This window comes from Enoplosus armatus, chromosome 8 (genome assembly GCF_043641665.1).
Source record: "Enoplosus armatus isolate fEnoArm2 chromosome 8, fEnoArm2.hap1, whole genome shotgun sequence".
NCBI lineage: Eukaryota > Metazoa > Chordata > Actinopteri > Centrarchiformes > Enoplosidae > Enoplosus > Enoplosus armatus.
Genome location: NC_092187.1, coordinates 4064847 through 4079306, shown reverse-complemented (window position 1 = coordinate 4079306; position 14460 = coordinate 4064847). Strand labels below are relative to the sequence as shown.

Below are 14460 nucleotides of genomic sequence, written 5' to 3'. Positions count from 1 at the left end.
TGAATCTGGGCTTTTACTCTGAACTTATTTAATCAAAATAACAAATGGCCAACGCTATAAAATCGAAATATCTTACGAGATTGTCCTCAGAACAGCTTCAGTCCTCAAACTGTGTGTGTAGTATTTTCTTCAAAAAATGAAAAGCTTTTTCTTCTGAGTGATGAAGAGGGAAATCCACTCCTCTTAACGGTCCAACATTGTCAATTGTGGATGTGCTGATTTGACTTTATCCCGCTGTTCATAAAATCACTCTTGAGGGGTTTTGGACAGTGTGGTAGGCGTCATTAACATCTTGAATTATGGGAACCCTAGGGTGCGACTGATTTTGTGAAATGGCCTCATACTCCCCGGTTATTGTACTCCCATGCAGCACAATCATCAGACCTAATGGCTCCCAGTAGATGGCTGCTGCACCAGTTCAGCTCTGTCCACAAGGTCGACAGCTGGTTCCAGATATTATGGCTCAGTTTAAACTCAGGGAGGAGGATGGAAGGAGAGGCTAAAATAATTGTCTGAGAACATCCAACTTGGGCTGCAACGGATTATTTTCATTATTGATTAATCTGCTGATTTTTGTCTCAATGAATCCTCTGGTCAGTGAAATGTCAGTAAAAAGTGAAAAATGCATGTTACACGGCTTCAAATGTCTTGTTTTGCTTGACTCCAATACCTAAAAATATTCAGTTCAATGTGGCATAAGACAAAGAAGAGCAGCAGATCTCCACAATTAAGAAGCTGCAGTGGGGATTGTTTAGATAAAAAAGCTCTATATCGAAGCTTGTTGCCCTAACCAGTCTGACGAGTAGCGAGTGACTTGTCCATCCTGTTGACGCCATTTTCAGTTGACACAGAATTCGGGGCTGTTAGGACCACTTAACTAAACGTTTTTAGTGGATGTAAGTAGCTTGCTATGTGTGAAGATGATGTCCCCATTCTTAATCCTGACTACAAAGCTTAATCGTTGAACCAACCAGACGTGTTGGCAGTGATTCAGAAGTCTTGAACAAGGCTAAATTATACAGTAGGTACACTGTGGATTTTTCGACCACAAGTAGCACTATTTAGCAGTGTTTTTGTGAGCGGGGTCCCCGTTTTGTTTGAATCTCACACACACAAGGACAGGGGCAAAGTGAGGGGCCTGCACGTTGGAAGGAGAAATGTAGCAAGAAACACAACAATATACCAGCAACGGCAAGGAAGACTGAAACAGCTAGCTAGCAAACATGGATATAAACAAGACGGATATGAAAATAAATCTGCTTTGCGAATGTTTAATCGGGAAAGAAAAGCATTCAACAGGTTTGTTTTTAGGCCTCAAGGATGCCAACAATGTGTTTTGGGGGGAATATGTTTTGGTTTACAAGAAAACTCCTGTACTCCACAGTGCTCAAGGTGTTCACGTTTATATTAGATTAACAGCGTAGTACTCATGGCCCCTCTCATATACAGGTCAAATATTTGAACAGTGTATGTGTTGTTCTTCCCATGCTGAAGTCTCCTTTCTCCTTGTCCAGGCTCTCCGGGCCTGCAGGTGCAGTTCAGAGTAGATGAGGGTTTCCTGAGGCCAGGAGAGAAGCGCTGGTTTCTGCGCTACCTGGCCCTGCACACCATGCACATCGACATCTGGGACAGCGACTCATTGCTCCTCATAGGCTCTACTGCCATCGAGCTCAAGGTAAAAGACGGAGGTCGACTTACGATTCAAACGTATCGAGATGAAAGTGATGATTTGTGATTATTAGTTGCAGTAGTACAACACAAACTCTGATTCCCACTCACCTGGTGTTCAGCACAAGAACTTCCCAGAGTTAAGCATAAAAAGAAAGAAAAAAGAAAAAACACCTTCTATTTACACATGCGTTGTCAACTCATGACATACCTTCATCGCAGCGCAGTGCGTCTGTCATGGATTCATGCAGCCTTTGCAGATTGCTTTGACACATTTAATAGCGTGAACCAAGCGTTGCAGATGCTACAGATGATAATAGAATGTCAAAAACACTTCACTGAATATTAACCAGGTTTCATTTCATAATAGTTGTTATAAATTATTTTACTCTATGTCTACTTGGACTAGAACAAGCTCAAATGGTCGTATTTTATGAGATATGCAAACGTTGTGTAAAAAATGTAATTATCTTTTTGATGGGAAAAAAGAGTTTAAAATCTGTAAACAAGAACTGTGTCTGTTTTGAACAAACCCATTACCATTTAGTGTTGCTCCCTGTCTACCCCGTGTTCAAGGATTTGACCCAAGCAAATTTTCTATTTTAACCTCCACAAACAAGTTTAGTTTTGGTCTTTTCAACTTTGCTATTTATCGATTGGACAGAAACTCTTTTTTCCACCCTTGATGTAGGATTGATTAGTTTTGCAGCTTAAAATTTGTAAACCATTTAATGAGAAAGAATTAGGGGAATAGTTCACAACTGGGCAGAGCGGTTTTGAACTTGATCATATCCGTATACTAACTCAAACTCCCAACCATTCCAAACGTATGTGCGCTTTAATTTTCTTGCTATTCTGTCAATTCCCGCATGTTTTGATCGGTACGTTTGTGTTTAATGCATACAAATGGATCTCATTTCCTTTTCTGTTTTGCATCCCCAGTACATGTTGCGTCAGGGTAAAACGGCAGTGCAGGCCCTTCATGAGGTGGAGGTGCTGACCACCGATTACGTGGGAGAGGACACCCTGCTGACGAGCGCAGATTCGGGGCGGCGTTCAGCCTTCAGCCCCATGACGGTCCACACTGTTGTCAGGGGTCGGCTGCATGTACGCACAGGCAACATAGGCAAGTACTGCAAGACTGTTTCTGACACCAAATGCTAACATAAGCATAGCTAACGTCAACATCGAATATCCACAGATTGATAGATCAATCAAACTACTTCCTTAGGTTTGACGAAATGATCTAAACTCAAGGTCCACTTACTAGCTTGAATGCAACTGGCCCAGGTGTCATCATTAGGGGTGTCACGACTTTGATTCTAAATCGAAAATGAAATGAGCTTCCGATTTCAACCTTTGAAATCAACCACTGAAATCAAAAGCAGGATCGGCGATTCTCCTAGTATTACTTTTTCTCTCCACCTACTTGCAAAAAAAACCCCACTTCAAAGACGACACGACGTAGCTTCCAGGTAGCCTGCAGCTGCACTTTTCGGGACACCCAGGGACACACACAGGGAAGTGGTCAGACAGTGCGAGAGTGTCCATTGCTAGCTAGTCTAAATTCAGGGGAACTCTAATCCTGCAGAGTAATTGTGGGAACCCAAGAAAGTCTCGACTGAGCAGAGAACTTTTACAGACTGATAGGGCTGAGCAAGTGAGTATGTTGGACTTTTGCTGCTTATATAATAAACACTGTGGGGAATCGAATCAAATTGTGACATTAAAATCAAAAGTCAAATCGAATCGTGGTTTTTGAAAATCATGAGTCATCGTGTGACCAAAGTATGCAACTTGGGTTGATATTATTCTCTGTCCACTGGGAGTGAATGCATGGGATGAGGGCTGTTGCAAATAGCTGGGTAGTTGCATCACCAAAACATGAAGGTAAATGTAAGGAAAGCCAGGACAAGAAGAACTCTTTTATTTGTTTTAGCTTTCAAAAGAAAATCCAGTTTCAAAATCAACCAAATCTCTTTCTATCGCTGAAATATTTAAATTATATTCAGGTCATATTCCATTTGGAGCCTCAGATTATGAAGTAATGTTGTCTGTTTACTTTGATTGATGTGTAGAGTTGGAAATGACAGTGAATCCCCAGGGCTGCTGCTGCTGCTGCTGTTGAAAGTTCCCATTTTCTGGAGGTGTGCGGGCTTGCAAAGCAAACACTCTGCCAAAACGAAAAATCTTGATGTGATAGTTCCACTCCGTCTAGCAACTGAGCACCTTTCCTCTTCCCTTGAACTCATCCAATTTGGGCCTGGCGTGCCCCTGCGGTGTGATGGCAGCTGACGATAGCTTCCTCGCCATTAATCAACTGTTGAAACGATACTCCCTCTCATAAACAATGCATCATTCTCCGTGCCTCAGAAACTCTGCGGAGTGCCATTGTTGGGGCTAAATATGCCAGCACTTATCACTCAAAGCAGGTTGAGAGCGCAGTGCGTTATTGGGTGTGCTTGGGATGGAAGGAGGAGGGCTGTGTCTGGCATGTAAATTCCAATCAAGGCTCAGATATCCATCAGGCGCCCTGGCCGACAGTCAGAATCAATTTGGGGAGGGAGGACTCACCGGCACTTTTCTTTGTTTCTGCCTCCATCTGTCGCTGCCTTTCCCACATTCACACTTCGCTCTTTGCTCTTTATCACTGTCTCCCTGTTTTCTCCTATTCATCCATTCACCTGTTACCCTTCTATCTCACGTTCTCTATCTGGCTGTTTGTTTTCTTCTCTCACCACCCGTATATCCTCAGTGCTTCTCTTGCTTTCTCTGTGTCTGTCATCAAGCTGTAATAAATCAGCGCTCTCATTTGGTGGGTGGTAAAGGATGTGAAGCTCTGTCATTAATGCTCAGTGGGGGGGGGGGGGATCAGAAGTTACCCACAGCACGACAGATGGATTTGCTGTATGAGACTGACAGAGATGTGCTGGGAAGGACACTCACACACACACACACACACACACACAAGCATGTGTGCATATCAAATCACTCACACATGCCAAGAAGGCATGCACTCATGCATACACGCAGACATATAGACAGGCAGGTGTAGCAGAGCGTGGACAGGTTGTGTGATGAGGCACGGTGGCAGAAATGAGAGGCGGACAGGTAGAGTATATCACCGACATCATATGAGGACCCTGGAACTCCACTTTTTGTGATTTTCAAGTTCAATAGAAGGATTACGTGGCTTCTCCATGGATTGGAAAAATTCTACTACTCCTAAATCCCCTCTGGATGGACTCAAAAATGCACGCTGGCCGAGCTGAAAGGCAGGCTGCATATCTGTGTTGACACTGCGCAGATACACCTCCTGGATTTCAGCTCGCGAGGTGAAGGAAGGTTGCTTGAAAACGGTCGATGACGCAGAGCGCGAGAGAAAAGAAAAAGTGTGTGGCAGTGTGACAGGAAGAGTAGTTAGAGCAGTAAAAGCTTTTTTTCCGCTGAGTGAAAGTTCTTTTTGTTGTGAGGACCTTGTCGATTTAGATGAATGTGCTGATTTAGTTTTAAAAATAGGAAACCAAAGCCAAAGAGGGCAGGTGCTGAGCCGAGGTCCGAGACATGAGTCTGATGAAGAGCAGTTGTGCTCGAAACGTCACCTTAGTGCAATAAATAAGTGAACAATTTGTGTATCTCCTGGTTTCATTTTAGCCATGTCTTATTACATGATAATGTCGAGTAGTTTAATGTGTACTGTAAATTCTTAAATATTAACCGGGGCTTTATTTGAAACAGGCTTATATAAGACAGGGCTTTATTTATTAATATCCCTCATCTCATTACTATTATGTCCAATCCAACCAATCCTCTCTGTTTTCTGATCTGCCCCTGTTTTAATTTGTTATTGATGCTGCTTTCTGTTAATGCAGACCCAAAACTTCCTCCATGTTTAGCTGTTACCCGTTCCACAGCACTAATTCCATCAGTACAACAACAGTCGTTTAATAGTCAGTAGCAGAGTTTCTCTTCCATAAATAAAATTTAGTTTTCATCACTATTTTCAGTTGCTTTGAATTTGTCTCTTTTTTTAATCGCTGTTGAGCTGCTGTCAATGAAACTTCCTGCACAGATATTTCACATTAAAAGCCTTCCAGTGACTCACAGGGCAAACTCCTTCCCATTCCTGTTAGGCTTTCAACTTGAAACGCCTGGAAGTGTTGAGTTTCAAGTTAATAGCACTCAGAATGGAGGTATATAATCATATGGACCCCCCCCCCCCCCCCCACACACACACACACACACACACAGCTATGCCATTATAATTCACAAGCAATGCAGTCCTGACTACATACTGCTCTCTCACTTTTCTGCTTTTTAAGAAAAATTTCAGTCATGCATGCTATTAATCATGTCTTTACTTCGCTCCGCTGGGAATTCATCAGAATTAGGCTTTATTGGAAAAAGTGAGTGGCAGACTGTCATTTCCAAATGAGAAAGAGTGAAACACCAAATGATATCCTTTTTAATCATCACAAGGTGGGATTGACAAGTAATTAATTAAATGGTAATGATATATGCTGTCAGGCCTATTCAATCACTCTGTAAAGCAGCTTTTATTAATAGCGTCATAGAGAACCAAAGGAAGTGGCTTAATCAGAATAATAGAGAGTTGTGAATTTGGGCCTGGAACATGGGGGGGGGTTGGTTTTGCTGCGGTATGAGGTCTTGAGGAAGGAAAACAGTGATCCCATACAGAGAGCTGTAGATGAGGAGCAGATGAGGAGTGTATAAACCATGACGACCGCCTGCTCGTCCCATGAAACTTATCGACTGGTGAATCCAGAGGAAAGCTACAATGCTTTATTGATTTCATCTGCTAAATCCACATGAACTCTGAGTGGAAAATGAAGATCGAGGCAGCGGAAGAGACACGTTAAAGAGAGATGTTTAACCTTAACACAACTGAAAACTGTGCAGCATCTCAACATTGGGAAGCCGGCACTACTATTTTGTAGCATCCGCCGAAATTTGCTGAGTCAAAGCCGAATTATCAGTACGTTCAAGAAACTTTGTTCCGAAGATAGAAAATAGAAAACACTGAATAATCTTTGTAATCCATAATGTCATTATGATGTAACTCCCAGAGCTTTTCCAAAGACTGATACTGTGGACTGATTGATGCCCTGTTAACAGTGATTAATCTGTATTGTCTCTCTAAAACAAACAGGCAAGCAAACACAGCATAGATAGATGAGATGGATGGAATAAAAAGTAAGCGAGGAAAAACAGATTTAAGGCTGCAGAACAAGTTAAGAAACCACATGACAGAGGGTGATATACTGAAAAGCAATGGTGCCGTCCTTTGGGATTCTGTATGCTCACACTTGCCCTGAAAGTTTATGTCTTACATGTTCTGCGGATGTGTTTATAATTATATTTGTGTCTACATGTCTACAGTTCTCTTGCCAACAGTGGGACCTGGGGATGGCGATGTTGGTCTGTCTCTTTGTCCAGCCCTTTTATCCGATGCAAGCTTCTGTATATTGACATTTACCAGCCAAATTACCATAACATTTGCGAAAGATATTCAAGGTCCCTGGAGGATAATTCTTAACTACTATGACCATAAGGTCAGATCGGGAAGATTTTCATGGTCAGGTGTGTTCAGATTAGTCATGAAGCCAATGTGTATGTGGTTGCATATAAAGTTAATGCAAAGTAAATGGGTATTCACTGTGGGTGGCGCAAATTGAACCAAAGACAAGACGCGAGTTGAAAACCTTTGGATACTCCATGAGCAGGACAATTTGCTAGCTTTGCTCAGCAGATATCTCGTAATCTAACGCCCCCAAGGGAACAAGTCACAAACATCGTTGTGTATTTAACATCTTTTATCTGGCACCGAGAAATGTAGCCATTTTCAAGTGTCACAGATTCATAATTTGATTACATCTTAAAGCTGCATTAATACATTTTTTGGCCACTTGGGGGCAGTGCAACAGTTGAACACACAACGTCTTGCATACTATCATTGAACATGTTAGAAAACAGTTGCCTATTCACACATCCAGCAGATATGGAGCAACATTACCATTCAATTGGAAATGTTTCTGGCCTCATGACAGTGACCCTTTTGTTTTTTTAGCTCAGTCTTGGTCTCAAACAAATCTTGAGGAAAATATCTGACTCTTTTAGTGTTAGATGCTCCATTCTGTTCACCAGCTAGTCACTTTTCCGTTCTGCTGTTTGGTGCGGGGCAGGTAGTGTACATGGTTTATTAGACCTTTGTCACTGATATTTAACATCTGTATGTTGAACTGCCTCACTGCCTCTCTGACACCCAACACTGAGCCAAACTGGACAGAGGCCAACACCACCGCTGTAGGTTTGTCTTGTGTTCTTAGCCACTGTGCTCATTTTGGCGCCGTCTACAATGGAAATGTATTGTTTCACATGTGACTTCAAAGAGAACTTTGGCCTAAAACTGTTTTTTTTTTTTCTTGGCAAACAGGCCAGATCTGGCTTCAGATCTCGGTTTGCTTGTTGGTTCAAGAAGTGGCTAATACCCGAGTCGGGTGGAATTATGGAATTATGTTTCTGGCTTTGTGACAGTATTCACCCTTTTTTTTTCTTTAGCTCAGTCTTGGTCTCGAGCAAATCTTTTACTGATAGATGCTCCATTGTGTTCACCGGCTTGTCGCTTCGTTTTTCCGTCTGCTGTTTTGTGCAGGGCAGGTAGCGCTTTTCAGACCATTTTCAATGAAAAAAGATGCCTGCTTTGACAAAAGGTTGTGAAGGAAGTTGTGAAGAGCAGAAGTTGCTGGCCGGAAAACCAAAACAATGAGCTAAAAGATGGTAAAATGCTGCACAAAGCTGCGGGGAACTGCAGAGTTGGGTGATAATTCTCTGAAGGTTCATCACTGTGAGCAGCCCCTTTTACATTACACATTTTGTCACTTGATCCATTGTTTCCATAAAAATATTGATTAGGGCAGTTTTAACGCAACAAATTTGTGCTTATTTTGGCTGATAATACCTTTAAATTACATATATTTCCCTGACTGAACCCAAGCTAGTATGTCTGACCCAAGGCTACAGCAGTTTATATAATAGCTTTTGATGGTCCAACTCTATCCTACACACATATAAGAATATCCAACCTGGAAACATGTTGGTAATATTTGCCACCAGTAACAAGGCCCATATGTGACAGAAGGGAGAGACTACTGATATAAAATATTATATATTTTGCTGACTGAGTTGTGTCTTATTCTTTCTCTCTAACTCTCACTTTCTCTTGCTGTCTCTTTTGCTCCCTCCACACACACACACACACACACACACACACACACACACACACACACACACACACACACACACACACACACACACACACACACACACACACACTCACACACAAACAAGAAAGCATGTATCTGCTTCAGCACAGTAGAGAAGGCAGATTAGAACCTTCTCCAGACCTCACAGTGCTCCTCATCTGCAGCAGCCTGATAAGCCCTGGAGAGACTGAGAGTTGCAGCAGGAGAGAGTAGAGAGAATCCGGCCTAAAGCTGCTGCAAGTGGAACAAAATATCAGTGAAATTTACCTAACAATTAGTTTAGCGAGGTGACTTCCCTAAGGGGTGCACATACAGTACAGTATGTCTCACTCATTAAAAGCTCTTGCTGTTGGCACATTGAGGCCTGACTTTATCGGCCTTGCTTTTAGCCCTGAGGTGAGAGGAAATCTGCTTATTCTGAAAGGTCAGTGGCCTGGAACGGGGAGGCAGAAGAAATCGAATATTGCAGACTACTTTGAAACCCCCTTGGTGCTTGCTCCCATTTGTTCCGAGGGCCAGTAAATCAGTGGTTTGTTGTGGCCTTAACCTCAAGAACTGCCAGCAGAGCAAAGAGGGCGGGCAGGTGGGGTAGTGCCGAGTAGGGTTATTGTCATGCAACAGAGAGAGGTAGTCAATAAATTTGATAGAGTTCAGCCCCCTGGCACTTTGTTCACAATTACTCTCCTCCACACAGACAACACGGAGCAGCGAGCGCTGTGCTGGGCTTTCTCTCTGCAACATAAACCAGGAGTATTAGCTTACATTTCAGTGATGAGGATCATCAGCTCTGTCTTAACAATCTGCCAGCATGATTCAGCAGTTAGGGACGGATAATGTGACCGAGAGCAAGACATGCACGTCAACCTGGATTAGCACTGAAGTAGGTATTATCTGATGAGCCTAATGATGGTTCTAGTGATAGCCGATTAATTAAAATGATTAAATGATTAAATCAGAGGGTCACAATTGGGTTCATCATCAGTCCATTTGTTTTATTGTGGGCAAGTAGCACTGGGTGTTCGTCTTATCGCGTCCTTGCAGGCTTATTATATAATTCTATCCATCATCAAAGCCTTTCTCGACACAAAAGAAAGCGGGCTGAAAGGCCCATAATGAGGCGTTAGGAATGAGATCTCTATGGCTTTGTTATTGATTGGAGATGTTTATGCGACCGCAGAAGTAATGTTAGAATATTTGTAATATTTGGGAAATATTACGCAAACAGATACGTTTGGCTGGATCGTGTGTCCAGGGAAGGGTGATGGATGATGAGGGGAATGCATTGGGACGGCAGACACCTCACCCATTAATCTGCAGAACTGCGCTGTCTGTGTCTGTTTGCATGGCAACATCAGCTCCCCATTACTCATTTAGCTGCTGCCCATTATCAGTTTGTTGATGAAGGGCCTTGCCTCTAAAAGATTCGGAGGGTACTCTAGCCTTCCCTTCTAAAACTCCTACAAGCTCACTGAGGTGTCACTTCTGTGTCAGTAAAGCCACTTAATTGCTGAACTCACCGTATTTCATGTGAAAGCACCCCGGACGAGGTACCCTAGAGCCTCTCAGAAAATGCTAAAACTTCTTACACTACAATTAAGCACCTCAGTTGGGTATGTTGTGATGCTCCGACGCCTAGGAACTGATGGGGAGTAATGGGAGCATTGTGTCAGAGTGCACTGTAATTTAAAGAGCTGTAAACTTTAGTTTTAATTACTTCTTCAGTCAACTGTTGTAAATTGTAGCTAAAGGATTCCAAGTGCTGCCCTCAGTGTACCTGTAAATTACACAAAACAAGTCTTTTGACCTGTGGTATTTGAAAATGCTCTCGTGGAGATGGCACATGGCTGCAGGCTGGTGTTGTGACTCCATGAGCAATTATCTGTCACACTTCCATTACCAGGCAGTCTGTGTATAAAGCAATGTTCCAAAGCATAAACAAGCCTTTCCCACAGCTACTGTACTGTAGGGGCTCTGGCAGGGTGAATTAATGTCAGAGGAAAACCTCACATCGGCCATCATTCACTGTCTTAGGACAGGCGCACCCTGGAGTGCTTACTTATCCACTTGCCTTTAAAAAGAGGGGGATGATTTTGCCATTTAGGAACAGAAAGGGAGACAAATAAGGTTGAAAGCTGAAGGCAGTCTGGGTGTCGAGAGGATAACCCCAAATTGTCGGCTTGGCCATTCAAACAATGACATCCTCTGTAATGACGTGACTTATAGTGTTTCAAAAATTGTTCTTTAAAAGAAAGATCTGTAATGATGTCAGCCCCCACCTCCAGAAATATTGGTAGCTGGTTTCAGGTGATATTTAACATCTGTATGCTGAACTGTCTCACTGCCTCTCTGACACCCAGCACTGAGCCAAACCGGACAGAGGCCAACACCATCAATCAGCATGACACTCATCACGTTGCAAGCTTTCTGTGTCCAGACCTCTCTGGCAATTTTAGGCCACTAATTAACCGCTGTAGGCTTGTCTTCATGTATTGATCCTGCCTCCAGTGTTCTAAGCCACTGTGTTCACTTTGGCGCCGTCTACAATGAAAATGTATTGTTTCACATGTGACTTCAAAGAGAACTTTGGCCGAAAACTGATTTTTTTTGTTTTTTTTGGCAAACTAGCCGGAACTGGCTTCAGATCTCAGTTTGGCTTGTTGCTTCAAGAAGTGGCTAACACCCGAGTCAGTCGGGTGTTAGCCACTGCAGGAGTTACACAGATTTGGTCTTTAAATAGAATGAATCAGATCTAGCGTTACAGAGATAACTGTGCTTCTACCAGTTATGATCCTGATACTGATGCAGAGATAACCTCAAACATAATGTGTGATCACACAACAAGCAAGCCTAATATATATGTTAGATATGCTAATGTGTCATTGTTTGTTGTCTGTCCTCCAGGATGATTTGGAAAGGGAAGAATGGGGACTTTACCCATTTTTAAATCAAATTTTTATTTGTCAAAAAAAACCCCAATGTAAAAGAATGAGGTAGGTGAGATCCAGAGAACGAAATAAAACAAAAAAGCAACGTAGGCTGACTAAGTTTTGTCTTTGGTGCTAAATATTCGAAGTATAAACTTGTCTCTTATTGAAATAATTTACAAATCTGATGTTAGCATAATACTTAGCTTAAACCAAGTTGGGCTTGCATTTGTGATCGTTTGACGAGGCTTAACGATATGCTCAGTTCTAAGTTGTTAAGCAGGAAATAATAATCATCAAAAGATCTTTAAAAGCTAACATTTGGTGTTTTACTACAACATACTGACTTGTTTTTCTCTTTGAGTAGCTATTATCCACTGTGGATTAGTGTGCTACAATCATTTCCATTTTATTTCACAGGTGACACGAGTGAAAAACCTGCAAAAACACACACACAAAACAGCAGCTCTAAAACAGCTCACTGCCTGCAGGTGGCGCAAGTGTTAAACTTGCAGCAGCTATTTCTTTTCTTGCCCGTAAGTGGTGCTGGTCGGCATGCACACAGCTGGTCTGACAGTGACAACAGCTCCTTCTTGTGGGGAATCTGATCTGCAGCCTGTTAAAAATGAACGAGTGGTTGTGTGAGTTTATTAAATTACTTCAGTTCTGTGAGGTGCTTCACGTGTAAATATAATCAGATACTGGATGTCAAACTAAAGGCTGTGTTTCTCATCCACAGGGTGCCCAGTAGATCCTAGCAGGAGGAGGGCGGCGGACGCGATGCCGTCTCATTCTCACATCATCACACCTCGTGAAGTCACAGGTGGCTTCAGAGGAGGAAGCCTGTCCTCCAGAAACATCCTCCAACTCAATGGCAAGCACTTTAATGCACAGCCCACTGCACCCTGTCTGTGTTTATGTACTAACATGTCATTTCATTTCGCTTTCGGTAATCGTGCAGTTCATGTTTTTCTCCACTCACCTATCAGGGTTACGTCTAAACACATTCTCATGTGTGTGTTCTGCGCCACGGAGCAATTAGTGCCTTTCATTTGGGCGGTGACCATGCTCCTGCCTTGATCAGCCCAACCAGATCCATTTCACATTCTGTCTGTTGGCTGCACCACTGAACCACTCAATTTTCAGCCTAATTGAGCTTGCAGAAGCATCTCTGGTGGCTAGCCACAGTGCTGTTTGTGCTATGTGTGCTGTGTGTGCTTGCATGCACAGAGGAACACACGCACGCACACACACACACACACACACTGGGGAAACCAATTTTTTCCTCAATTAGACAAGCCATCGCCAGTCAACTGGTGTGGATTCCTAAATTTGTCCTTAAAATGTGGACTATGACTCAAACCCGCACACACAGTAAGATGCATCACGAAGAGTTGAAAACAAGCAGATAATTGCTCATAATGATATAAAGTAAGTCTGGCAGCTCTAGAATTACATCACACAACGAGGACAACAGACCTTAGAAATACTGTGTAATTATATTTCTCAAATACTTGCTCATAGCACACACATACATACTAATAGACTGGTAAAGAATGTGCATATCAAAGCACGATCAAACAAACATGTACTCTATGAAAAATGTTTACAAATGAATACATGCATATGTTCCCTAAACTGTTGCAATCATTTATTCACAGCTCTTGTTACTATGCAAACAGTTTGTTCACTGTTTGCTTTGTTTCTTACCTATCTCCACCCTCCTCCACCCCCACCACCTCTCCACTACTCTCGTCTCTCTCTCTCTCTCTCACACACACTGAACTCTTTCCTGTCTCCACTCCACCTTCCCGTGTGCCATTTAAGCATACAATGCGCCTAATTGCTTTCACTGGAGTCCAGTTGCAACAGTGAGCCACGCTGTGTGTGTGTGTGTGTGTGTGTGTGTGTGTGTGTGTGTGTGTGTGTGTGTGTGTGTGTGTGTGTGTGTGTGTGTGCGCGCTCAGTCACACTCCTGTCTGCCTGTGGCTCTGAAGGAAAAAGTGTAGCCAGACACTATCTGGTCAGGTGACTGGCAGTCGACCCAGTGCCTCTTTGATAAGGAGACTTGGGAAAATGTCCAGGGATAAAGAGCGATACTGGGAGAGGATAACAGAGAGAGAAAGGAATACACAATAATCTATGTGGTGGTACAAAAAAAATCTAATCTACTCCTGTAGGTTGGGTCATCATTGTGATAGATGCAAAAGATAATTTGAAATAAAAATAGTTCTTTTATACATCAGTGAATGTATATCCTCCCCATGTGCTTCTGATGGGTTTTTCTTTTTTAATTACAGAATGAGTTTGCAATGCTTTGCTGACTGGTTGGTTGAACATCTAGTTAGATTTGTTGTAGCTGCTTTTATCAGTTCATTATGGTAGCCAAGAGAGGGCTCAACTCACTGCAGCTTAAGAAAACACAAAGCAAGCAGAGGCATGAAGGAAACATCTTCCCCACTTTCACCACACATACATCTGCGAAAGCAACACAAGTGAATTAGAGACACATTCACCAATCTGACAACTCTTTGGCAACACATTGCAAACAGAAATACAGACACGATGCAGGCAGTACAGAACAA

At 42.6% G+C, this 14460-nt stretch overlaps 1 protein-coding gene across 1 annotated transcript in view; it reads left to right on the top strand.

Annotated features, from left to right (window-relative positions):
* nphp4 (nephronophthisis 4) overlaps positions 1-14460 on the top strand; it is a 161219-nt gene that overhangs the window by 122117 nt on the left and 24642 nt on the right. The window contains exons 17-19 of the mRNA XM_070909736.1: positions 1515-1675; positions 2611-2794; positions 12615-12749. Of these exons, the coding sequence (XP_070765837.1) occupies positions 1515-1675; positions 2611-2794; positions 12615-12749 (480 nt within the window). The remainder of the gene's footprint in view (positions 1-1514; positions 1676-2610; positions 2795-12614; positions 12750-14460) is intronic.